Genomic DNA, 26,142 nt, shown 5'->3' on the forward strand with positions numbered 1-26,142 from the left:
CCTGTTTATTTCCCTTATAGACAAATCAAGGAAGGTGCCACATACTTGCCGCAGGCAACAGGCAACAGGTTGCCGCCATACATTGTCTTAAATCAGTTCTATAACCAGTTGTTAATAGCCAGATGACACCATGATAAACTAATTTGTTGACCTATTTCCAAGATGCAGCCAGGAGGGTGTAACACCACTTTAAGCACTTAATAACTTATATACATAACCTTGTGCCAACTTGCTTCTCACATTGCCAGCAGAGGTCAGTGTTCCCCAGTTTTAATGTAGACATATAGCCATTTTTCATAGGGGCCAGTAACATGTGTTTATTACTAGTAATTAGTCAAGAAAGACTGCTTCTTGTGAAAAGATGAGCCAGGAGGTATGATATATTTCCAACAGTTGTTTGTATTTTCTTCCCCTAAATATTTTTGCCAGCACAATTTTGAGCCCTATAGGCTTTCTTGGATTTAAATCCTCGTAGCAGTCCATGTATTGAACTGTACTTTCCTATGTGCTCCTTTTTCAAACTGTTAATAAAGTAATCAATCAATCAATTCAAATCGTGGAGTGTGTACTGCTGTAGTCATACCATCTATCAACACTTTGTTTTTACCATTGTCTCAGTGTCTAAAAAGACAAGATAATTATGAACTCATTGACTTTCATAAAAATGGTTTCAGCCATGCACAGTTCCAATGTCATGAAGTACTGTATGCTGACGACACAACAGTGACAACCGACCGGCTGTACTGGATCCTTTCCATATTGAACCAATGAAAAGTATTAAAAAGCGCTTCGGACAAAACCTCTTAACTCCATTGGACTCTCAAACTGCAGTATTGCTATATTTTAAAAATGTTTTTCTTCATTTCCTGAATAATGTATTTTCATTTCCTGAAAAATGAACATTTTGGAGGGGGTTTCTTCCCAACAGCAGAGATAAAGGCTGAGTGGAAAAGTCAATGGTGAGGCAAATATCTTTAGCAAATTAATGGTAAATGGTGCATTTATATAGCGCCTTTATCCAAGGCGCTTTACATAGATGTTGCATTACATTCACCCATTCACACACACATTCATACACCAATTGCGGCGGAAGCCATGCAAGGTATACCAACCAGCACATCGGGAGCAATTTGGGGTTCAGTGTCTTGCCCAAGGACACTTCGACATGTAGACAGGAGGAGCCGGGATTCGAACCGCCGACCCATGGATCATTGGACGACCTGCTCTACCTCCTGAGCCACAGCCGCCACAACATTATTTTTGCAGGTCCCATTTACTATGAAATCGTGCATTTCCTGTCAATCAGTCAGTCAGTCAGTCAGTCAGTCAGTCAGTCAGTCAGTCAGTCAGTCACCCCCAGGCATGACCACATTATGGTCATGCCTCGTGACATCACGTGTCACGAGGACATCAGGACATCAGGACATCAGGACATCTCCATATATGGAGATGTCTGGAGATGTCCTGATGTCAGCAATATTGGCCATCAACTCTTCATCTGACCTCAAAATTCAAACCCTTAGATCTCCATATATGGAGTTCTGACATCCTTCCCCATCCATCGTTCCTCTTCGATACCTGTCCATTTAAACTCTAGACGGGCCTGCCCCAAAGTTATTAGTGCAGCCGCGCCCGGCAGCCGGCGAAAACTAGAGATTGCAACAGGCCTGAAAATTAAGGCCCACCTGGGCCCTCCCTCATCAAACCCTGTACACTCAAGACACTGCCACCCTTAGATCTCCATATATGGAGCTGACCTGTTATGACATTCCATATGTTGATCTAACCTCATCAAACCCTGTACACTCAAGACACGCTCCATATGGCCAGTATAGAATTCATTAGAGAATTTTAGAAAAGCCTGGTGTGAGTTTAATAAACAGGTATTAACATACCGTTTGACATCGGGGGCCTCCAACTTGGTCCAATCAATTGTATAGTCAGATATCTTTATTATCAGTAGTACTAGTTACCCTACCGTTTTCAAGGAATATACTGAGCAAAGGGAGGTATTGCCTGACCTGTATGCTATTTAGACTTCTTTGTGTCTTAGCCTACTTACAATTTCATCACTTCTCAGGAGTATAAATATGTGTGTGTGTGTGTGTACTCTGTTATACTATGTAATGTATAAACCACCATGATTCTGAACACCAAGAATCCATTTGCACACATAACAAATGGATGTAGTGCATACACATTTGTATATTGCTTGCCATGACCGCATTGTTGACCTAGTGTCTGATGCAGTTAAAAATGTATGCCATCCAGTGCAGCAATGTATAAACCTTCAAGAGTGTTACCAGATTGGGTTAGTTGTGCATGATGTGATGTCTTTGCTAGCATCTCAAATACACCTTATGTTGTTTTTGTTTGTTGACATCAGTCATAAGCAGGTCCTGATTCTGGAGGTGGTCTGTGTATTTGATTTGTACATGCACCAGTCATTTCAAGATAAACATTCTAAGCACCAACCATTACTTAGAATCATAACAAATCTTTGGTACCGATGTTGATTCTCTATACTGATATTTGGAAGCCTGGGCCATGTAGCCTACATAAACTGACCACGTAGCCTAACAATAGCTGGCATGACAAAGAGCAAAGCCAAACAACTTGCCGAATACTCAGGGACGGGGCGCTCTGGGCAACCCCCCCCCCCCCCCCCACCATAAAATATCAACAGCATGCATTTCTCACCTACTTTCCTCTCAACTGCAGCACTGACACGCACAGTATTGTGTGTGTGTGTGTGTGTTTGTGTGTGTGTGTGTGTGTGTGTGACTGATAGTTTTTACTTATACTTTAACTATATGGGAGAACGGAGAGGTGATCTGCGAGCGCCGTCAGTCACCGCAGCCACCCCCCCCCCCCAATGAGCCTCTGAAAGGTTAAAATAACGACACAGAGAGAAAGGCTACGGTTTGAAAATGAAATAACAAATTTACTTCACACTTACAGTAATTTGGAACGTGTTAGTGACCGTCACATTTTGTTTTGTAGTTGTTGTCACTTTCTTCCCTCCTACTGTGGCTTGGCGCCCAAACGTGGCTTGACGCCCTGGGCAATTGCCTAGCATGCCCAGCGCAATAACCGGCCCTTCGAATACTGATCTGTTTCAGCTGTTGTATATAGGCAGTTTGTCTGTGTGGAGAAGGTAGGTGCATGAACTGTCAACCCTGTTTCGCTGTAAAAGTAATTGTAATTTGTGGATTCAAATAAAGAACTAAAATGTGTGTGTGTGTGTGTGTGAGCATATGTAGCCTACTGGTATATTATCCACAATTAATATAAAAATCACACTCATGTGAAGTGAGGGGCACCCACTGTGGCTGCCACATGACGTGTGTGGGGGATACTTAAATATTGCAATCTACTCTACACTTCCAGGAAATAAAACGTCTGGGTTTCCGAGGCTACTACACCATAGACTTGGCTGCCTGATTAAAGCAAACATTAAAAGTCCATAGACGTGACTGCCACATGACTTGAGTCCAATATGTGTACCATAGCTATGCCCAGACCACCCATCAAGATGCCACCCATCCTGTTTCTTGTATTTATTTTCAATTACACAGTAGTCCTATGCCCTTTTGGGTTGTTGTTGGCAGGCACAATATTTTTGTTTAAATATTTTTGGCACAACAACAGAGACACATCTGATTTTCGGCTTAAATGAGCCCGGCCAAAGCATTTGCCTGCCAACAATGTTTCCAAAATGCTTGATAATGACAGGATGTTTCAAGCATCTCATCCCATCCCATAGAGGTCTTCAACAGGGGGCCCGGGACCCCTAGGGGGTCCTCAGTTAGTACAGGGGGTCAGACAAAACTTTGTGTGATTGATAGGAACTTGATCTATTGTTTACATTAACCAATTTAACCTATAGCATATCCCTATTCTGATGAGAACTTTAGCCAAAAATCGCAGGGAGTGAAAAAAGAGCAGAACAAGTGGGCATATGAGTAAAAGGTCAAGTTTACTAATTGAGGGCATGAGGGTTTTAGTGGTTAAATGTCTGAAAATACATAGCCTATTAACAATCCAATAAAATACAAATAAACACAACACTACTGTCTGATTACATGCACTGTCAACACAATTTTAATATGAATATGGGGTCGCGGTCTGAAAAAACGTTTACGACCCCACCGTCACCCCTGCCTGCTGGGATTCATTCCATTCCACGGAGATTATTTTCTCAAGCCTCCGATGGGCACACGAGTCGTCACGACTCACGACGTGACAGTCGTGTTTCAGGGCGGTTGAGTGAGTGAGTGTGGGAATTCACGGCCCCGCCTCCCCGGTGCATCCCTAGGCAGGCAGCACCCACCCACCCAGGCCAGCAGCACCGAACACACACACACACACACACACACACACACACACACACACAGTCAATCACACACACACACCCACCCACCCAGCACCCACACACCCGCCCACCACACCGAGGCGAGGAGGAAGCCCAGCCTCGCCTCAGACAGAGCTGTCGGTAACGGAGAAGATGGCAGAGCGGCAGCAGAAGCACGAAGGCAGGGTAAAAATCGGACACTACATCCTCGGAGACACGCTGGGAGTAGGAACGTTCGGCAAAGTAAAAAGTTGAGTCATGTTGTTCCTTTCTTTGTCACGCCGCGGCCGTGCGGAATCCAAACGTGTTGTGTGTGTCAGTGTGTGTGTGTGCACGGTGTGTATTTCCCCAGAGGAAATAATCACCGTTTACCTTTCTTCTTTTTACCGAGCAGTGGTTGAAGTTACCCGGTGGGGTCGATGTGCGCAGTTTGCGTAGCTGCACACCCGTAGCCATTAGCGACAGAATGGATCGTGACGTTAAGGGATTTCGAGAATAGCACGGCTTCAAAGGCAAATTCTTTCACCAAAGCCCTAATGTTTGTCGCTCAGCGACACTGCGAGCAATGGTATTAGATAGCCTGCAAATAGACCCACTGGCGTGTACTATTATCATTATCATTTATTTGCTTTCTAGGACTGTAATGTCCAGCAGCAATGGGCATTTTAAAGAGTAAACAAACCCTAAACCCACCGCCATAGCATAATGTTATCTTGAGATATTCTTGATAATGCTATAATAAATGGTCTGATATGTTATCTTATCACAGTCCCGGGTTAGTAAATAATATGCCGTCTACAGACTGGGGGACGACCAGGCACAATCCAGGGGACCGTAAAGTTTGCGTAGTGTTGAATGCCCGTGCTCTGCTCTCTATTCTAAGCTTCTCAGTTTACAGTTTTCATTATGTCTGCGTGACCTTGTGGAATTTTAACACCACTCAGCCACTATGGGGGGCTTCTTCTTTCTCGCGATTCTCTCGCTGGCTGGCGATGGTTGTTGCTGCCTAAGGATTCTGCTATACTGTAGCCTCTACTGTACAGGTTGGTTGTGTACAGTGAGTGTAGGCTAGAGCATCTGCAGTCTACACTACAATCAGGCTAAACTAGCCTTGATATTTGATACATATTGACATAACATGCCATCATCATTATCATCATGACAGAGTTAAATACCAAGGCTATTTGATAGCAACGTTGTTGATGTCACTAAAATGTGGCAGGCAGACACGGTGTCAACTAACTAATGTCCCGAGGAGGTCACCAGCTGGCTCTTCCCAGCTGAACCAGCCCCTTCCAACCATGAAGCAAGGCTACATTAGGCCAAACTCCCCTCATAGACAGAAATAGGAGGCCAGCAACGGTTTATACCAGGGGTCAGCTTTTTGACATGAAGTGCCATGTTTTTATTTTCTTGATAGTCAGTGTGCCATATCAACATTGTTTGTCGATTATGACACCCCATCAAAATAAAACATTTCCAACAGTTAATGTTTTTCTTCGTCTTAGCATTATTTTCTTTCGCATCATGATGTAATTGCGATCGGAGGTCGCAAATTACTTTGAAAACCTGTTGCTCCGTCAGACGGTCAGTCACGGCACCGTATATGGCCTTCAGTCATCACGCCTTGTGACACGTCACGCCTCGTGACACGCCATGAAGATCACGACACTGACCTCATCAAACCCTGGATAGCCATACATGGAGAAGACTAGATCTGCATATATGGAGCCGGCCAGCAACTCTACATCTGACCTCAAACCCATATACAGTATGGAGCTGACCTGTTCTGATGTTGATCCATCCCCACCTGTCCTTCCTCTTCGATGTCTCCCTTTTGACTGATAGGCCTACCTGTCCATTCAAACTCTAGACGGGCCCTCCCCAAAGTTATATCCCCCATGCCAAAGTGCCAGCACTCGTCTGCCGTCACCCAGGCGGATGCGTGCATGCGACCTAGGTCTTACTGGTGATCAGACTCGGAGAATTGAGAGCAATAACCCACCTATCTCACAGACTCCATCCCCTGTCAAAGTTAGGAGTTTGAATGATTGTAGAATTATGTGCAGCATGTATTTTGCATGAGGGGAGTTCATCAAATCCTGCCTGATGCGTTAATGAATTGCATTTGTATTGCATTTTTATAGCGCTTTTCCAAGTGCTCAAAGCGCTTTACAATGGTTGGTTCATTCATTCATTCATACATTGGGAGGTGAAGCGGCGAACAGTCGACGCCAGCGTCCTCACTTCCCACATTCACACACCAATGACCCATGGTGGCAAGCTCACACCGACCGACTCATTGGAGGCAGTGTAGGGTTCAGTGTCTTGCCCAAGGACACATGTAGACAGGAGGAGCCGGGATTCGAACCTCCGACCCACGGATCATTGGACGACCTGCTCTACCTCCTGAGCCACAGCCGCCCCCACAATTAATAGTGTATAGTTGAGTTGGATATTGTAATAATACGTATGAAATCCCCCCCGCCCTTCTCTACATCTTATCCTTTTTCCTATTTTGAATATTTGTGAATATCAGCTTTATATTTGTATTGTTTCTCTTTCAGTTGGAGTGCATCAGCTGACGGGCCATAAAGTGGCTGTGAAGATCCTGAACAGACAGAAGATCCGCAGTCTGGATGTGGTGGGGAAGATCAAGCGGGAGATCCAAAACCTGAAGCTGTTCAGACACCCGCACATCATCAAACTGTATGTCACACATGTCTTCTTTTACTGAGAGAATATAATGGTGAGGGGTGGTGACATGGTTTATGAAACCAGGATGTCGCAGTAGCTGCCTGGTAGGGCACCCAAATCATATGTGCGTGCAATATGTAGTGCATCCCAAATGCATGAGGAGTTATACAATTTGCCATAATGAGAAAATAAAGTCATTACATTGCTGTACAATTAACATATTGGATCCCTAGGACAGGTATACTCATCCTATAAATGAATTACGCTGGGTACTTATAGCGAGCACGAGCAGGCTCGTCTTAAGGCGTTTGAAATCGCTATAAGATTGCCTTGCAGTGTTTCATTTTTGGAACTGCACCGTATGCACGGTTGCCAGGGCCCCGCACGCACTGTTTTTGTTTCTCCATAGCCATTAGCTTCTGTTTTAGCCGTGGCCTCATACTAAGCATTTATCAGGTATAAAGTACATCAGCCTTGTGTTCATACAACAGAATGTTTGGGTATTGGGTAAGACCGACGTTATGTATCTTTCAGGACCTTTCACTGCTTCGTCTCAACCATTGCTCTATGGCTCTGGTCTCAGCCACCGCGGTGTATTTTTTAACATTCCGTTTTTCTCCAAAGTTGAATGTTGCCACTACTGTTGGAGCAGCCATAAACTACACAGGTTCATCCCGATGTTCTCGGCATCTTTGTAAAGTTAGTGTTAGTGAAAAGCAGGTAAAAGAGTAACGTTTGAGCAGACTAACATCAGTCACTCTACCATTCAATGTAGTAGAAGACCTGCCTACAGGAAATACGTTTGCTGCGACCATGAGACCCGTTTCTGAATTCATCTATAGGTTGTCTCCATATATGGAGCTCTAGGTGAAATCACGAAGGCTTTCACCTTGAGCTCCAATGCTCCATATATGGAGACAACCTATAGCTGATGCCCCCCATGCCAAAGCACCGGTGCTCGCCCAGCAGTCTGCCGTCAACGAGGCGTATGCGTGCACGCGAGCTCGCTCTTTAGTTTATGAGGTGGCATTGTTTGAATGGGCGCCATTATGGGTAACCGTTAAGCAGTTGACGTTCAGCAGCAATCATGACGAGAGTCATTTTAAAATGATTTAAAACCAATAATAAAGGGAATGGTTTTTGTGAACATCCACCTGATAGCAACGATTTCACGACGTATGCATAAAGCGAATGGCAAATCGAGTGGTAAAGCGACAGGCAAAGTGAGTTTAACATTGTTTAATGTCCTTTAATGCAATCAGATAGGACGTTTCTGTTTGGATGTATGGGCTGTCAACAAGGCCAGAAAGTAGTTTTTTGCCACTCAGTCGGCATTCCTGCATAACTTCCGGGTTTCGTGATGATGTCGCACACATACCCTGAATCATTTTGATGTGCTGTGTGAGCCCAGGGCCTTTTCTGTGCTGCAGTCAGTGTGTTTTGAGTGGCACGCTTCACTTGTCCCTCTGTTTGTTTACTACAGCTGCTCTGTACTGAGCATGCCTATAGGGGTCCTAGGGGGCAGGACACACACACACACACACACACACACACACACACACACACACACACACTGTAAAAATGGGCTGCCTGTAGTGTACAGTCTGAGTCAGGCAAGTGGAACTTATCCCCAGCTAAGTGAATAGAAACTAAAGTGATTCCCCCTTGAACAAATCTCTTTTTACTTCCAGGACTCCAGGACGCTTGTCTTTCTCTCTCTCTCTCTCTCTCTCTCGCTCTCTCGTTATTTTTAGGCTAGGGTTAGGCTTGGCCCACTTTGACGCTGTGAGCTATGGCAGACATGTGTTCACTCTGCCCAAGTGTCTTCTGTCAGAACTTAGGCCGGCAAGGGAATCACTCACGTACACTACACATGCATGTACGCACATACATAGCACACACACACTTACACATAACTCTGCATGTCTATTGATGCCCTCAGGCCTTAGTGTCGACTTGAACTGGCTAGTGGTTCAGTAACTGTGTGAAAACAACACATTTATACCTGAACTGGGTAGTGGTTCAGTAACTGTGTGAAAACAACACATTTATACCTGAACTGGGTAGTGGTTCAGTAACTGTGTGAAAACAACACATTTATACCTGAACTGGGTAGTGGTTCAGTAACTGTGTGAAAACAACACATTTATTTTTCTCTTTCACATTAATTGTGCTCCGTATAATCTCCTAGGAAGGATTGTGTGTTTGACTGTTTCCTGTATTGTACTGTATGTGTTTCTCTCTTTGCTCCAGTCTTGTGAATGCACGCTTGGAGGTGATGAGTTATGGAAAGTATTTAATGATATGGAGTGATGATTCACTTACCTGTCCTTCTGTTAATGCTTTCCAAAAGTATTAGCGAGGACCAAAAGTCCTTGTTTGGACACGGACAAGACAAAAGAGAGAGATTATCGACACAATACAATATAGTCATCACAATTCCGAAGGTATTTGGTCAGACATATTTGTCCTAATCCCCCTCTCTCTCTCTTTGTGTGTCAGATACCAGGTGATAAGCACCCCTACAGACTTCTTCATGGTAATGGAGTATGTGTCTGGAGGAGAGCTTTTTGACTACATCTGCAAACATGGCCGGGTAAGGCTTCAAATGCAGTGGTTCACTTGGGGGTCGGGGGGTGTAAATTATTAAAAAATTGCACGAAGTGACACAAATATAGTGAGCTTGTAGATCTGCTATTTTTGAATAGCCCAAAATATAAAGTAGTTACAATGATTGTGAATATTGTATTTACTAATTTAGCTTGGGACCCCCCATGGACCACTGGGGGTCCACGAACCCCACTTTCAGAACCATCTAATGTGATGGTTTAGCACTTGGCCTGAGTACATATCTTCTATCATAACAATAATAAACTGTATTTATATAGCACCATATATACATATACAGGGTTTTTGTGGTTAAACAAACTTTGCAAAGTGCTTTACAGAATATGATATATTATAGATAATATACTGTAGATGTATTGTATATGTTGGTCCATGTTGGCTTTGTGGGTGTGTACGGTTTTATGCAAGACCCGGGCAGGTTTTTTACGGTCACCTCAGTCTCTGTTCTTCCGTCTGTTGTCTGTGTACCTGGTCTGTTGGTATGCGCCTGTTCCCACCAGTGGGATCTGCTATTAGTTCTGTTCCCCATGGGGCAGTGTTGCTATTGTATATCTATCTCCCTGCTCTTAATGTTTAATGGTTCATGATGGTTGTCTAATTGTGCTGAGCGGGGAGAACTATTATAATTACATTACATTATAAAATATTGGTCTATCTATTCCCGTTGTATGTTCTCCTCTTCGAGAGAGACGACAGCGTATGGTATTTGTCAGGTACAGGGGGGAGCCTGTGTCTGGAATATGCATTCAGTTGTGGGCCAGTGGAGGGTGAGGTGGGTGTGATTCTGGATGGGGGAAGCAGGTGTCTAGCCCATGGCATAGATAAATAAACGTAGATGCCTCATTGGCCGTTGCGGTTCATTGGAGCGATGTGTCATCGCGGCCGCAATATTTTGAGCAGAACCGTGCCTCCTAGTCCTAATGCATTGTCTGCCCCATGTACTGTACTGTATGTCTACTGAAGCAGGAGGTCTCTCCACTATTCAAATCATCATAACTCACTGAATTCTCAACCGATTTTAACGAGGTTCGGTTTGTCATGAATGTCAGACAAGTATTTATGGTGTGATATAAGATACAAAATAAAAGATGTGGGTTTTCACATGAAAACATCGTTATCTTACAATGATAATGATAGTAATTGTTATAAAACAGAAAAAAGTTGTAGTCTCAGGTACTAGACTTTAGTTTCTTGCAGTGAAGTTATGACAAGCTTCCCTGCATAATAATAATATCATTTCATTCTTAATATGAGCTTGAGCGCAGTCTCACCCGAGGACAATAACTTCCAAATCCTCTTGGTCTCAAAGTGCTTAGTTGAGCACACAAATAAATGAGTTGTGTTGTTTCAATCCCTTGGAGCTAAACGATAAAGTTATCAGAACTCGAGCCAACTTGTACAATTAACCCATTCTGGGCGGGAACCCCTTTTGGTGTTTTAAACATTATGTTATAATTTAGCTATTGAAAAATAGCAGATCTACAAGCTCATAGCGCGCCACCGAGTGGCGTGCTACGAGCTTGTAGGTCTTTATTTCAGAAAACCGGAGGATTTAGAAGATTTTTTTTAATTTTGAGGTCAGGCCTAAATGGGTTAAGATTCTGGAATGAGGCCTGGTACAGTGTGTTCCCTCCCACCATCAACAAATCACTGTAAGATGACATCTGAGCTATAAAGTTCCAGTCCCTCTTCTGTCCTAGACACTGAAAAAGCTGTTATTGTGGTTGACAAATATGCAATTAAAACTATTATATGTGAGGGGTAATCGGCGACCAGCCCCTGTGGTTTTTATTTTAATTTTGTGGAAAACCGCATGGCTCAGAGGTGATTATCTTCTTGTATACCATGGCCACTTACCAGCAATTAAAAGTTAAGTAGTGTTTGTTACTTTGTTCACATTTCGAGTAGGACGTGTTTGTGTTGGCACTGTCTCATCAACCTTGGAATAAATGTTCGTGCACTACTCCAGCAACCGGGAGCAGCCATAGTAACGACCCAGAAATGAGTACCAGCTGTGTCATTCTGATAATAGCCATATCTTTTTCCTCAACAAAAACAGTGTATTATTTTGTTCTCCCAAAATGTTGAAGGTTATATTCAAATTCATGTAGTTTCGTAAGTATAGATTCCAGGTAATGTTGGCTTAAATAACACACAAAATGTATCAAAGAGCACCTATTTTTAACCTCATCTTCATGTAATTTGCCCTCACTAATGCTCAACACTGGAAGCTCAACAGTCTGCTATTCCGATTCGGTACATTACTAACCCTGTCCCTAAAGGTCTATTCATAGTCCAGTTTTCGGTAACAACCGAAAACTACAACATGACGTTGCCGAAAACTGGACTATGAATAGGCCTTAACCCTAACCGCACGTGGAAGCCACATAGTTTGAATAGGGGTGCGTCAGAATGCCACTCTGTCCCCAATGGCACCATTTCTGTGCCATCTTATGGACCAGTTTGGAAATTCCAAGCTATAAATAGAAACTACAGCCTTTCCTCTTCCTAGAAAGTTAGCAAGCTGAAATAAAAGCTATTGTTCTCGCATTCATTAAAAAAAAGAACGAATAAAAAAGTTTGAAAGCTTGTTTGACATTACACATTACCAAACCTGCCTATCGATGATGTCACTGGTAGGAAGGTTTCTGAACTGTCCAAAGCACACCAATGAGATAAAGAGAACAGAAATGGTGACATCTTATAACTAATTTACTGCCGATATCGCCTTTTGAGTGAGCGTCCAAACGCCCTCTGCGCTGAGCTCGCCTTTTGGCTAATCTTTCAGAATAAAGACGCTAGAGTGCCAAGCAGATGGGCAGATATCACTCTGAAGACGTGTATACACGTCCGAGGCACATCCCGGTTTAGATTGAGAGGACGTGTATACATGTCCTTAGCATAATTGATTACGGTCCACAAGTGTGTTCTCTACGCGCTCGTAAAGACTGTTTGGCTGCGATGAAAAAATTAATAAATGCCGGAAATGAAAATTCTGCTGGCTTATGCGGTCTATGGGAAATTTAGAATCGTAATATCTCGGGTTCTTCTTTTTGGCTCAGAACAAACTTGATTTGCGCCTCATTTCTCTAAACTATATGATCCCGGTTACAAAATGTATGTTTTGGGTGAATTAAATAACTATCGTGGCACCCGTTACATGGCAACAGTACACGTCCTGACTCTCGGTTTCCGAGTGAAATGGCATTCAAACTAAAGGTGACCACCATTGAAAATTACTGGCTGGTTCTGCTGGAGTACACAATTCAGACACCAGATGGGCAGATGTGCCTGTCTGCGGTAAATGAGTTAATGATAAATACATGACATATGTCAGAATGAGTAGACGTTTTGGTTATCCATTGACGAAGGCTGGATGGCCGAAATGTTTGTTCATTCTGACATGTGTTCATATAATGAGCATTAGTGAGCATTAGTGAAGACCAGTTATACGAAGATACGGTTGAAATGAAGTGCTGCTTACGCATATCGTCTGTCGGGTGGAATGTCCAAAACTGTTAGTTGTCGGAATTCAAATGGTAGCATATCTACACCTCCGTTGTTAATTTACGAGAAAAAACTATAGTTAGAATATGGAGATAAGAGGTTTCTGCCCGACAGTGATGATACACATTTAGAATGGTGATGAGACTGCAGCAGCCATACAGATATCTGATGCAGTATGGAGTCAGTACTGTAATATATGTCTCCACTGTCTCTTCCAGGTGGAGGAAACGGAGGCTCGCCGTCTGTTCCAGCAGATCATCTCGGCGGTGGATTACTGCCACAGACACATGGTGGTCCACAGAGACCTCAAGCCCGAGAATGTCCTGCTGGATGCCAGCAAGAACGCCAAGGTCGCAGACTTTGGTACAGTTCACACAGAGAGAGCTCCTCTCCTCTCCTCTCCTCTCCTCCAAGGGGGTCCCCTCCCAAATTGCTTAATGTGCAACATTGCTTTCTCATTCAACAGTATACAAACCAACATATTGAACATAACAGGGTATCTGCACATTTCTAAAGTGTCAATTTAAAGGCTTTTAAGACCTTTTAAATACATCTACAACTAGACCCCCTCAGGGCACAGGTCTCCACCAGGATAGGAGCGTTTTTGGAAAAATGTCAAGTGGCATTTCTTCCTCAGCCTAGTGGGAATATGCGTGCACACTGCACAGTTTCACAGCAATCGGATGCAGTGTTAATGATTTGCGGCAGTTTGTACAAAATGGGCAATCAAACAGACCCGTCTTGGTAATATAAAAAAATGTGTATTACATAAGTCTGCCTCCTGGTGGCGCTATAATGAGCAAATGTGAAAAATGGAGGTCAAAGGTTTTTCGTTGGCCTCTAGGGAGTGTGCATACAAAGTTTTACACAGATTGGTGCAGTTATAGGTGAAAACACAAATGGGCCAGTTGTAACGCCACCATGAGGCTTATTTGAAAATGTTCAAGTGGCATTTCTTCCTCTGCCTAGTGAGAATCTGCATGCAAAATCTCCCTCAAATGATTCATGATTTGAGGCATTTTGTTTAAAACGAACCAATACTGCAAACTTTGGAAGGCAATCTTAGCCAAAGGGGATCAGAAGTAGATGTGAGAGACAGCGAATGGAAAGCTTCAGCAGAGTCAGGGAAGAGGTCTCCTAGCAACAGGCAGGACTCATGTTGTCGTCAGGCAGAAATCTTGTATCTCCATTCAACTTTTCATAAATGAATGCCCTACTTCGTCATACTGCACAAAAGTACCAAAAATAGCAGATCTTCAAGCTTGAAAATACACAAGTAAAAGTGGGTTAAGTGTGTCCGTGGGTAAATATTGAACCAATTAAAAAGTAATAACAGGAGCGTGTGACTAAATAATATCTACAGTACATTGGATCCATCTTGGAACCTGACGGGTTCTTCCCATTTTCTGAAATGGGAAAAATACAAGCTTTTCCCACCGTGCACAGCGACAATATCCAATCTGGCAACTATCATATTCATCACTACTTTGGATCCACTGGAAAACACGTTTTCCATTTCCTGAAAAGTACAACGGTTCTTATGGGCATATGCAAGGTTTTCCCAACTCGCACAACGACCGATATCCAATCTTGAGGCCCCAGTGTCATCTGATCAGCAAGGGAGAGCGAGAGGAGGGGAGGGTCACAGCGGGAGAAATGTTATGACTAAGAGCTAAGGACGCCGGTACACAGTGTGAGAGAGCAGGGACGGGAAGGAGTTCTAGGAGATAAAGGCTAAGGTCAGTGATGTTGGACATGGCAGACTGGCGTTTAGCCTTTGGTGGCAGGTTCATCCAATTAGATGGGCCGTGTGTTCGGGGCTTACAGGCTTGGCTCGTCAAGCAGGGATAAAGGTATCAGTGTGGGGCCTACTATACAGGCTAGTAACACTCTCATGCTGCGTTCGCACCAGGGGGGCAGTGAGACTGGATTTGTGTGAAGCCAGTAGGAAATCCTGACTTCCTGAAAGTTCATATAATGGCCTGTTGTGGCGCTGTCATTGGGCCCAAAAAACCCCATAGCTCCATAGAGGTCCATGTATTTGGGCCCAACTTCACCTAGACTGTATTAGCTTAATAAACATGGTCATGAATACTTTCTGCTTCCAGTCACTAGTTTAAAGTCTCATTTCTCATGTCATAATATTCTTTTTGGAAAATTATGGTCCCATTTATTAAAAAAATTACCATAAAGTCGAGTATGTTCTGAGGGGCGTGGCTACCTTGGGATGATTTTGATTGACGTGCGAGCTTCACGGGAGGTAGGCGTGTCTCGACCCTTTTACAGTCTATGGTTCGCACACTGGCACAGCTACAAAGCTACAGTACAGGCTATAGAGCATCTTAGTTCTGACGTCACTCGTTCATCCCTTGGGTCGTGGGCGTTTTTCTCTATGGAGAATAACATTGGGTCATCTTAAAAATCTTCTCATTGTGGTCCCAAAATAATCAACTGTCTCTGCGATATTGTATCGTTTACGATAGTCAGTCACTCACATTTGATGTGAGACAGTCTGTCTCTGGTGAAAATGTAACTAATTCGGCGGCAGTAACATTTGCATTTTCTCGCCGTCAGTCGATGCTTCATATCCATTAGTTCTGGTCCATTGCATTTTAAGGACTTCTCCTTAACGCTAAGGGACTTTCGAACCTCTGCGCATGCATCACAGGCTGCACAGCCTCTCGTCTTCAGTAAAAAAATAAAAAGTACACTTTTGCTACTCACCAAAACAAAGACGGTTTTGTGGAGTTGAAAGCCTACATTTCTTAGTGGGAACACTGAGCACCCCACCTAAAATACACTTTTTGGCCAAAACGTAAAATAATCCACTGGGTGGAGAGTAGACACTCTTCCTGGTTGAGCGATGTTTTTACCCAACAGTGCCTACCACGTTGCAGAGGCGAATAACACCCAATGAGACTAGTATGCCCTCCTGTTATTCCTCTAGTTCTAGTTTCACCTTCTAGACACGTTTCGAGCTTGTTGATCTGTTACGTTTTATGCTTTTGTGCGACCATGTAGTATGATCAAGTAGGACGTTAATTTACGGGGGAAAAAAGGTTAGAATATGGAGATAAGAGGTTTCTGTCCGACAGCAACGACATCACTATATGACTTTGTATCTTTCGTATCTGCCAGTGTGAACGCAGCAGCATCACCCTTTTATTCTACTTGCCAGCCCATAGAGCCCCATTGTGAACCCGGACATGTTGAGTACACCAAGGTTTTATGTTAGAAATGTTGAGTATGGGTCCCCAGCATTTAGAAACTGCCGGATGCTCACTTGCATATGTTGAGCAATTTTCATAATTGGCATAATGTGACCATACCATTGGCTTATTGCCAGCCTAATTAACAGTGGAGTGTGCCTTCTGCCAGCACTATTCATATGTTTAATTTGTCATTTTAATGCCAATAGAAAAATCCGCGCTATACACACTATATCTCATTTTCACGGGGCAAGACTATAGTATTGGACAATCAGTCCTGATGGTGGCGGTAACGTCACCATTATGCCGATTCTGACCAAATAGAGCGAGTGAGCGATGATCACTTCCGGTTTAAGGAATCACAACATCCGGGACTAGTTTGGACTGGTGCAGCACTATCAGATGTCCGGAATGCTAAGCGATCATTGTTTATTTTAATAACTAAGTCAAATGAAGCTCTAATCAAGCCCAAAATATGGCATTTTACGCAGCGATGCATGCGCGATCACACACGTGCGTGATCGACCGTGCACGCGCAGATGATTTCGGCCGGTTTTAGGTAGATTACATCGGCCGTTAGTAATATGTCATGGCCATAAAGGGGTTAACAACCTATAGAAGGCAAAAAATTCAAAATGTCATCATGCTTTATGTAGCATGTGACGTGTCAAACTAGGGGGTTTTCATGATGCTGAATTCATTCCAAGCATTAGTTTGTGATGATAATATACTAAACACCATGCACTGTAGCAGATACAGTGTAGTGCAGTCTTGATGATGAAACCCATCTTGCTCCAGAGGTTACGTGTCAATCTCAGCAGTGGGATGGATGGATGGAGGTGTGTGATTGATTACCTGAGTCCTTTTGTCTTGTGATTGGCCTACAGGGCTGTCAAACATGATGTCAGACGGCGAGTTCCTGAGGACGAGTTGTGGATCGCCCAACTACGCTGCTCCAGAGGTCATCTCGGGGAGGTGTGTGTGTGTGTGTGTGTGTGTGTGTGTGTGTGTGTGTGTGTGTGTGTGTGTGTGTGTGTGTGTGTGTGTGTGTGTGTGTGTGTGTGTGTGTGTGTGTGTGTGTGTGTGTGTGTGTGTGTGTGTGTGTGTGTGTGTGTGTGTGTGTGTGTGTGTGTGTGTGTGTGTGTGTGTGTGCGTGCGTGCGTGTGGTTTAGTTGTACATAATAACAACAATATGGTAAAATAAATACAGAAAGCAATACTTCAATAAGAAACAAGATTAGTTACATACAATAGTATTTACTGTACAGTTTATCTGGGTGCCTGTAGCAGCATGTCTGTCTCTGTAGCAGTTGTGTGTGTGTATATATAAATATGTACACAGTATACACACGCAATCACAAACCCATACACGCAATCACAAACCCATACACACATCTCGTTGCTCTTGGCAGAAACCTTTGGAGTTTGTTCGTAAATTAACGCCCTACATGATCATACTACCAAGTCACACAAAAGTATCACAAGTAGCTGATCTACAAGCTCCAAGTGTTGACACGTTTTGAGCTTTTTGAATCCTCAATCCAGAATTTGAATTCTGAAAAGTAACGGTTTTGGAAATATGAGGTTTCCGCCGACAACATGTCAGATTACAATCTGACATGTTGTCGGCGGAAACCTCATATTTTTTTAATGGTAAATTCTGTGTCTTTGTGCGTGTGTGTCCCTTTGCTTGCTGCCAGGCTGTATGCCGGTCCAGAGGTTGACATCTGGAGCTGTGGGGTGATCCTCTACGCCCTGCTGTGCGGCACCCTGCCCTTCGACGACGAGCACGTCCCTACGCTGTTCAAGAAGATCAGGGGAGGGGTGTTCTACATGCCCGAGTACCTCAACCGCTCCGTGGCCTCGCTGCTCATGCTCATGATGCAGGTGGACCCTCTGAAGAGGGCCACCATCAAAGATATCAGGTACCCTACACACTCAACCTTCACTGCAGTGTTAATGTCGTCCACGATAACTATGACGAAACATGTTTGCTGACTACCTTTTTTCACTGATGAAAACTAAACAAAAAGCTATGATGACTAAAACCAAGACTAAATATAACGTCCAAAATAAATGAATAGTTAAATTGTCTAAAATGTTAGGGAGGACTATAGTGGAGAAGAGATCCAGTAGAACTAAAAGACAAGACGTTTGGTGGTGCTCGGGTGTTGTGCTCTGGAAATAGCAGATCCACAAGCTTGAGTGTGTAGTTTGGCTATTTCCCGCAACCAAGTGTAAAATCTGCCATTACGATGCCATCAAGGCCCACCAAAATATATTTTGTCGACAACATGTTTTTTGTCGACAAAATAAAGATTTAATTTGGTCGGGAGTGGCTTATCAGCCACTAACACAGTAAGAGAACATGATATGAGTGAGGACGGAGGATTGAAGGGGGCTGTCTGACAGCTCTGTCACACCCTGCTCATGAAGAGAAGCAGCAGGGACAGAAACAGACCCACGTGCAGATGGTGCACGATTTATAATCAGAGTCGTCTTATATCCTGCACAATATGGTATTTGTAGTATCTACAAAAACATTTGTCCATACAATGCTAAATTGTATGTTCTCAGCTTTACTTACAAAAAGTACTACAGACTACAAATGTTCTTATCTATCTTTAACATTTCTATGGAAAATAAACACGATGACCAGGCTTTTACACAGTGAGGAGCATCCCTAGAACATAATCCGTTAGATCAAATTAATTCAATTATTATTGTTATGAAGACAAATGACACATAAATGAAGACAAACGTCGATAAAACAAAGATCCCTTTTAGAGCGACGATAGAACTGTTATGAATAAAATAAGAGGACATTATTAATCAACACCTGCTTGCAATCTGTTGTTTTCCCTTCTCTGCAAAAGGGGTTGCCAAACCACTTATGAAGAAGAACAGACTGTGGGCCTCTATAATCTCATATAAACTAATTATAGACCAATGTCCAATTCTGCTGCAGTGGTATTTAGTAGCTTACAATAATGTAATCAGAATCAGAATTCTGTATTTAAGGTAAACATATTTTCATATAGAAAGGTTTTGGTGCATAATTTGTACTAAACCTAAATTATTCATATATACTTACACATGCACTTACTTGAAATGTATACAGTAGATACAAAAATAAAGTAAAAATAAATTAAAAATAAAGTAAAAAAATGATGTTTTTGAGTCAGATATTAGTTCTGAACTCACATACAGTGCAAACATAGATTAAACAGACATTCTATGCTAGTACCGCAAAGTGAGAGTTTTGATGCCATCAGTCGCAACATACAGGAAAAATAAAAGACCATTCATACCTAGATTATTTTTGAGATTTACTGTATTTCCCATGGATCCCCATTAGCCATGGCCATTAGTATTGCTGGGGGGGGGGGGGGGGGGGGGGCAGGGCAGATGAAAACATGCCCTACTTTGTCGCATAAGAGTGTCAAGCTAAAGTAGTGAAAATAGTCACTCTGCAGGCTCACAACGCAATGCATGGTGAAACTTGTAGGTTCGAACGGCTAGTGTCACTGTTTTAGAAATATTTAATTTAATTTCCTCTAAACTGTGCAAAGTAAAACAAAAAATATAATGTTTGTTTTGTTTCCACCCGACAGCAATGATGTACAACAACTATGGTTGAAACACCAAATCAACTGTGTTCACATGTATAGCTTCTGACCAGAGTGATTATACTTTTGTATTGTAGATTATGTAATGGGTATTGTGATTTAGCTGTAAATATTATTAGAATGTATAATTTTTTGTATTGATTGGGTGTTTTTTAAACTATAGTGTCACTGTATATTTTTTAGAAAAGTCTCCTGTGGACAAGTGGTGAAAACCAGCACATGTGCTAACACACTGTAAACAATACATCTACTAAGTTGTACAACTGTGCAATGAGCAATGTAATGGTTATGTCCATATCTAATAAATAAACATAAACATTATCCTGATATGGCTGTCTGTCTGTGGTGCTGTCTGTCAGGGAGCACGATTGGTTCAAGCAGGACCTGCCCGGCTACCTGTTCCCTGAGGACCCCTCTTATGACGCCACCGTGATGGACGAGGAGGCCGTCAGGGAGGTGTGTGACAAGTTTGAATGCACCGAGTCTGAGGTCATGGCCAGCCTGTACAGCGGAGACCCACAGGTAGGCTTACCTCACCTCGCCTCACTGCCTCACGTGCTTCTATGGTTGTTGGGGAACCGTCTTTCAAACGGTGCACCGTACACAATTCCTGAGTGTTAATTTATGAATTAGAGAATACAAATGGAACCAAATGCGCCTGGTGCGATGGTACCAGACAGTGCCCGACGTGTCACCAGCACTCTCCCCACTCACATAGAGATGTGCATAGTTGATGTAAGTCGCTTAGTTTGGTGTTTTACAACACCCTCTGTTGGACAAATCTGCTGACAGAGTGGCAAACGGACAGAGATGTGGCTTTTAGAAGGGTTGACACTGTATTGGTCTTGCATAACCAGACATATGGGAGATCTCCGCCTCCCAATCTGGGTGGACACTAGCCCTGGTCCAGTGTGTTAGCGAGTTCTCACTAACGCCCTGCCAGGAAAGCCTCTGCTGCTCACGGGTAAAAATTCCACTGCCGTGGGAGGGGTCCAACTTGGGCATAAAATAAAACAAAATAGAGCGCCCTCTGCAGATCTGGTCAATGGGTAATTTATGTTGACCAGCTCTGTAGAGGGTGCTCTAAAGAAAATATTTTGTTTTATTTTATGCCCAAAAAGTATATTATACAGAGAGGCTGAGAGGCTTCCCAGCCTGGAGAATAGACTTTCACAAACACAAAACAGGCTTTGTTCCGGTGATTAGCGGAGTAGTTTTGTTTATTTTTGGTAAAGTTGGACCCCTCCCGCAGCAGTGGATTGTTTTTTACCCGTGAGCAGCAAAGGCTTTCCTGGCAGGGCATTGGACCAGGGCTAGGTGGAAACAAGTCTGAGATTGACATAAATAAGAGCGTTGCTGCATAACCAGTGCAAAGACCTTTGGCGGTCGTTCATATTGGGGAGGTATGGGTCAGATTGTCCACTCTGGGTGTAGTTGTAGTAACAACACTAACTTTACATGTCTTATTAGGCGGAGATCTGCAGGTTGTCTTAACTATTAAGAACGATACAGTTATGTAAACAAAATACATATTTATTTGTGTTATCGTCATTGTTATCCTGCTGCCGAGTGTGAATGGCCGTTAACTAACTTTAACTGACAGTACAGTGCTAGAAAAACTCCAGTCATGAATTTTAATAATCTGTGTTTCTCTTCTCTCTCCAACGCCTCCAGGACCAGCTTGCAGTAGCCTACCACCTGATCATAGACAACCGGCGCATCATGACCCAGGCCAGTGAGTTCTACCTGGCCTCCAGCCCTCCTCAGGGCTCCTTCATGGAGGAGGGGATGCCCCTGCCCCCCGGGGTCAAGCCCCATCCGGAGAGGATGCCCCCGCTCATGGCCGACAGCCCCAAGGCCCGCTGTCCTCTGGACGCCCTCAACACCACCCGGCCCAAGCCGACGACGGTGAAGAAAGCCAAGTGGCACCTTGGCATCCGCAGCCAGAGCCGGCCCTACGACATCATGGCTGAAGTGTACAGAGCCATGAGACAGCTCAGCTTTGACTGGAAGGTAAAGGGATAGACAAGTGGACCATTTCAAAATACCAAATGGCATACATCCTATATTACAATTGAAAACATGTCCCCAAAAGCACGCACAGGAACAAAAGGCACCAGCTACTACGTCACTGACACGCTGCAACACGCTGCAACACACACTGCAACAACACACTAACACGACACAGCCTTACCCTCCGCGTCGATCCACGGCTATCTCCTCATGTCGCGCCGCACGCCCACAATCAACAACACCCGCGTAAAAACTGTCATTGCACTGCCACTACAGCCGCCTCCCGTCCACACTCACAAACAACATCAATATCAATAACAAACACAAACACGCCACAAGCACCGACACCCCCGCCTAATTTGTTGCCAGGTCTATGAAAACTAGCCCAGAAAAAATGCCATTCAACACGCTACTTACAACTCGCTTACAATTCGCGGACCTGGCAACACTGCATCCTGTTTTCCCATTGGCTACGGTTGCTACAACACGCATTTGCACTGCATCTTGGGAGCAACACAGCTTAATGTAGGGGTCACCGATTGCTGTGCTACATCCCCCTCATGTTCTCAACACCCCGTTCGGCTACACCACACACACTAACCTACACCATTCTCCACATGCAACACAGGGCCCTTATTGGCTAGCCCCCTCACATGGCGATCCCCACGCAACAAAACACAGCCAGCCACACACACACACACCCACCCACACACACACACAACGCCCACGTTCGGAAATATCGCACTGAGCGCACTGTGCAAACCTGGCGTGGTACAACAACAACAACAACACTACACGCACACGCGCGCGCTGCAACAACACACAGCTACGTACAGTGTGTGTGTGTGTGTCTGTGTGCGTGCGTGCGTGCGCGGGGGGGAATTTGGCTCGCCTCGCGATGCAGCGCAAATGCCACTACACTACACAGGGCTCGACAGTGCGACTAGGTACTCGCATTTGCGCCTTACAACATCACCGTGCGAGTTGTAACATTCACTTTGTACCACCGGTGCGACTACACAATCCGAACTTTCAAGCTACAACTTGCGCAGTTTACATCCACACGAATGTGTCACTCTCTCGGTTCTGCACCGCTGCTGGAGAAGTATAGCACTGTCGCAGGCAGCGCAACTAATCCCCCCCCCCCCCCCCCCCACACACCACCGAGACGGAGGAGAGAGAAGAGAGCGACAGAGACAGAGAGCACACACGTGAGTCCTGCACATTATATTGACCCTATATTAATTTGTACAACCTAGCAAAGCATAAGATATGATGGTTTGGAGAATAGGCTGCTCTCTCTTTTTACAAGACATAAGCCATTGCATACAGGTTCTCAACCTTTTTAATTTCAAGGACCCCCATAACTCTGAGAGTAAAACCAAATGGACCCATAACAGTCCCATTTGATTCCATTTGTACAGTATCACAGTTAAACGTTATAAAACAGTCCATTTGGTTCCATTTGTACACTCTCAGAGTTACAGACCTGTAGGGTCCACTTGGTTCCATTTCTACACTCTCAGAGTTACAGACCTATAATGGGTCCATTTGGAACCCCCTCAAGGAACCATGAGGGTCCCTGGAACACACCTTTGACAGCCACTGCTTTAAATCTATACATAACTAATATAGAGCATATTTGATCCATTTATTGTTATGGATAAGAACAACAACACTACACGCGCGCGCGTGCACGCGCTGCAACACAAAACAGCTGCATAAAACGCGTGTCACTGTGGACTTCTGTATCTGTGGACTTCTGTATCGCAACGCGGGGCAACGCAACTCTGGGATGAGCGGGCCGAAGGCCCGCGAAATTCTAGTACAGTACATACACATGCTCTAATTATCACTAAAAGGCACACTTAAGGTCTCCACACACCGGGCGCGAATCAGATGCGAATTTGGATTTTTAGCGGCGTTTCTCCATCGGTTTTCCGAAAAACGCGGCCGGTGTGCAACCACCTTGACTCTCTTTTTCACATGCATGAATGCATGCATCCACCTCAGAGTGTTTGGAATCATTACTGTTTACTGGACACCTCGTGTCCGCGTAGCTCAGTTGGTAGCGCTCGCCTTTCGGCCACAAGGTCATAGGTTCGATCCCGGGCTCCGCCAACTCGCCGTACAAGTCGTGCGGTAAGTGCTGGATGGAGCTGATTGTAGGTGTGGCGCTCCACCTCCCCTATCCATCTCCTAAGGGTCTAGCGCATTGAGAACCAGACATTCATTATTTTTATTTTTCATTTCCGGCAGTTTTGACGCCGCCAAGCGTTTTACTGCTCTCCACAGGTCGGGAGAAACCTCATAATAAATGTATTTCTTTCTTCTATAAAATTATTTATAGTGAAGAGAAGAGTCTGCACACAGGTTTGCTCCAATGGTGTTTTCTTTTATTGAAACACCATAATATAAGACACAACGTTTCGACCGCAGGCGGCCTTCATCAGGTGATAATTGTTAGTATGTGACAACCTCCCTTTTATCTAGGTCGTCACCTCACGTGACTGATGTAGGAAATTTACAAACACCAATGAGTGACATGACAATACATATGACAAAGTATGAATAACCACCACAGTTTACAATAGTACAACAGTTTCAAAACAAAAACAGTTTCAAGAGAACTTGTTGGTTTTTAGTTTGTTGCAGACTGATTTAATATTTTTTATATATTTTATAAATATTTTAAATACATTTGAGATTTTGTAATAATTTTTTGTTTTTAAGAATCTGCGGTCGAAACGTTGTGTCTTATATTATGGTGTTTCAATAAAAGAAAACACCATTGGAGCAAACCTGTGTGCGGACTCTCTTCTCTTCACTGTACTTACCTTAGTCCAGCACCAGCCAGGAACTGGATGTGTGCGAGCCACCTGCTTTTTAAACAAATTATTTATAGTGCCTTCCTAAATTATCCCCCTGCTGCCATTCCTTTTCTATTTCTCATCCCCTGTTGGCTGAGTTGGCACAAAGCTCTCTTGTCAGAATATTGCCCATCTCTCCACATTTAAGAACCTCCTGGCTGCGTCAAGCACCATTTTAATCCATTCTGACTTGCGAGGTATTTCTACAGCACGGACCGGTTCAATCACAACCATGGCAATGAAAGCCAGGAATCTGTTTATGTCTACATACATGTCATCTCCACTCCTTCCCCCCTCAGGCTCCTTTTGCTCTGCCACACATTCCTTTCCCTCCAGACTTAACAGCATCAGCGTATGACATTCCATTTTCCTTCCTCCTCATCCTATTCACCTCTACTTCCTTGACTCTTTTTGGACATTGCATTGCTCCTGTAATGTTGGTTCCCTTCACAGTTCACACACGTTGGTTGTCCCTGCTCTTCGTCACATCTCCCACCACAATTCATCTTTCCACATGTCTTGCATCTACTTTCAGCTCTACATACTGCGTCCACATGCCCATACGCTTGATAGCAAAAATACTGCAGTGGTGCTTCTTCAAACGGCCTTACTCTGTGGCATATGTAGTCCACACATACTCTATCTGGTTACTCCTCTGTGGCATATGTAGTCCACATACACTCTATCTGGTTACTCCTCTGTGGCATATGTAGTCCACACATACTCTATCTGGTTACTCCTCTGTGGCATATGTAGTCCATACATACTCTATCTGGTTACTCCTCTGTGGTATATGTAGTCCACACATACTCTATCTGGTTACTCCTCTGTGGCATATGTAGTCCACACATACTCTATCTGGTTACTCCTCTGTGGCATATGTAGTCCACACATACTCTATCTGGTTACTCCTCTGTGTCATATGTAGTCCACACATACTCTATCTGGTTACTCCTCTGTGGCATATGTAGTCCACACATACTCTATCTGGTTACTCCTCTGTGGCATATGTAGTCCACACATACTCTATCTGGTTACTCCTCTTTGAATGTCAAGCAGATTGATTTGCTGTCCTCCTTTCCTCCTCCTAGCTTCACACACACCTTCAATGTAATGAAATGTTTCACTATTCTAGTGACATGAGTGGCACCCCACTAATCACTCCCCAATTCCTTGGTTTTACTCCTAGTTGGAAATATTTCACTCAGACATCCTCAAACTCTGTGATTCCCAAG

At 43.9% G+C, this 26,142-nt stretch overlaps 1 protein-coding gene across 1 annotated transcript in view; it reads left to right on the forward strand.

Moving 5' to 3' along the window:
- Positions 1 to 4,384: 4,384 nt before the first annotated feature.
- The window catches only part of prkaa2 (protein kinase, AMP-activated, alpha 2 catalytic subunit), a 30,449-nt gene continuing 8,691 nt past the window's right edge, over positions 4,385 to 26,142 (forward strand). Inside the window, exons 1-8 of the mRNA XM_079506700.1 lie at positions 4,385 to 4,604; positions 6,922 to 7,063; positions 9,554 to 9,647; positions 13,405 to 13,549; positions 17,283 to 17,370; positions 18,096 to 18,320; positions 20,384 to 20,546; positions 21,699 to 22,037. Of these exons, the coding sequence (XP_079362826.1) occupies positions 4,508 to 4,604; positions 6,922 to 7,063; positions 9,554 to 9,647; positions 13,405 to 13,549; positions 17,283 to 17,370; positions 18,096 to 18,320; positions 20,384 to 20,546; positions 21,699 to 22,037 (1,293 nt within the window). The 5' untranslated portion in view covers positions 4,385 to 4,507. The remainder of the gene's footprint in view (positions 4,605 to 6,921; positions 7,064 to 9,553; positions 9,648 to 13,404; positions 13,550 to 17,282; positions 17,371 to 18,095; positions 18,321 to 20,383; positions 20,547 to 21,698; positions 22,038 to 26,142) is intronic.

Source organism: Electrona antarctica (genome assembly GCF_951216825.1).
Source record: "Electrona antarctica genome assembly, chromosome: 7".
Classification (NCBI taxonomy): Eukaryota; Metazoa; Chordata; class Actinopteri; order Myctophiformes; family Myctophidae; genus Electrona; species Electrona antarctica.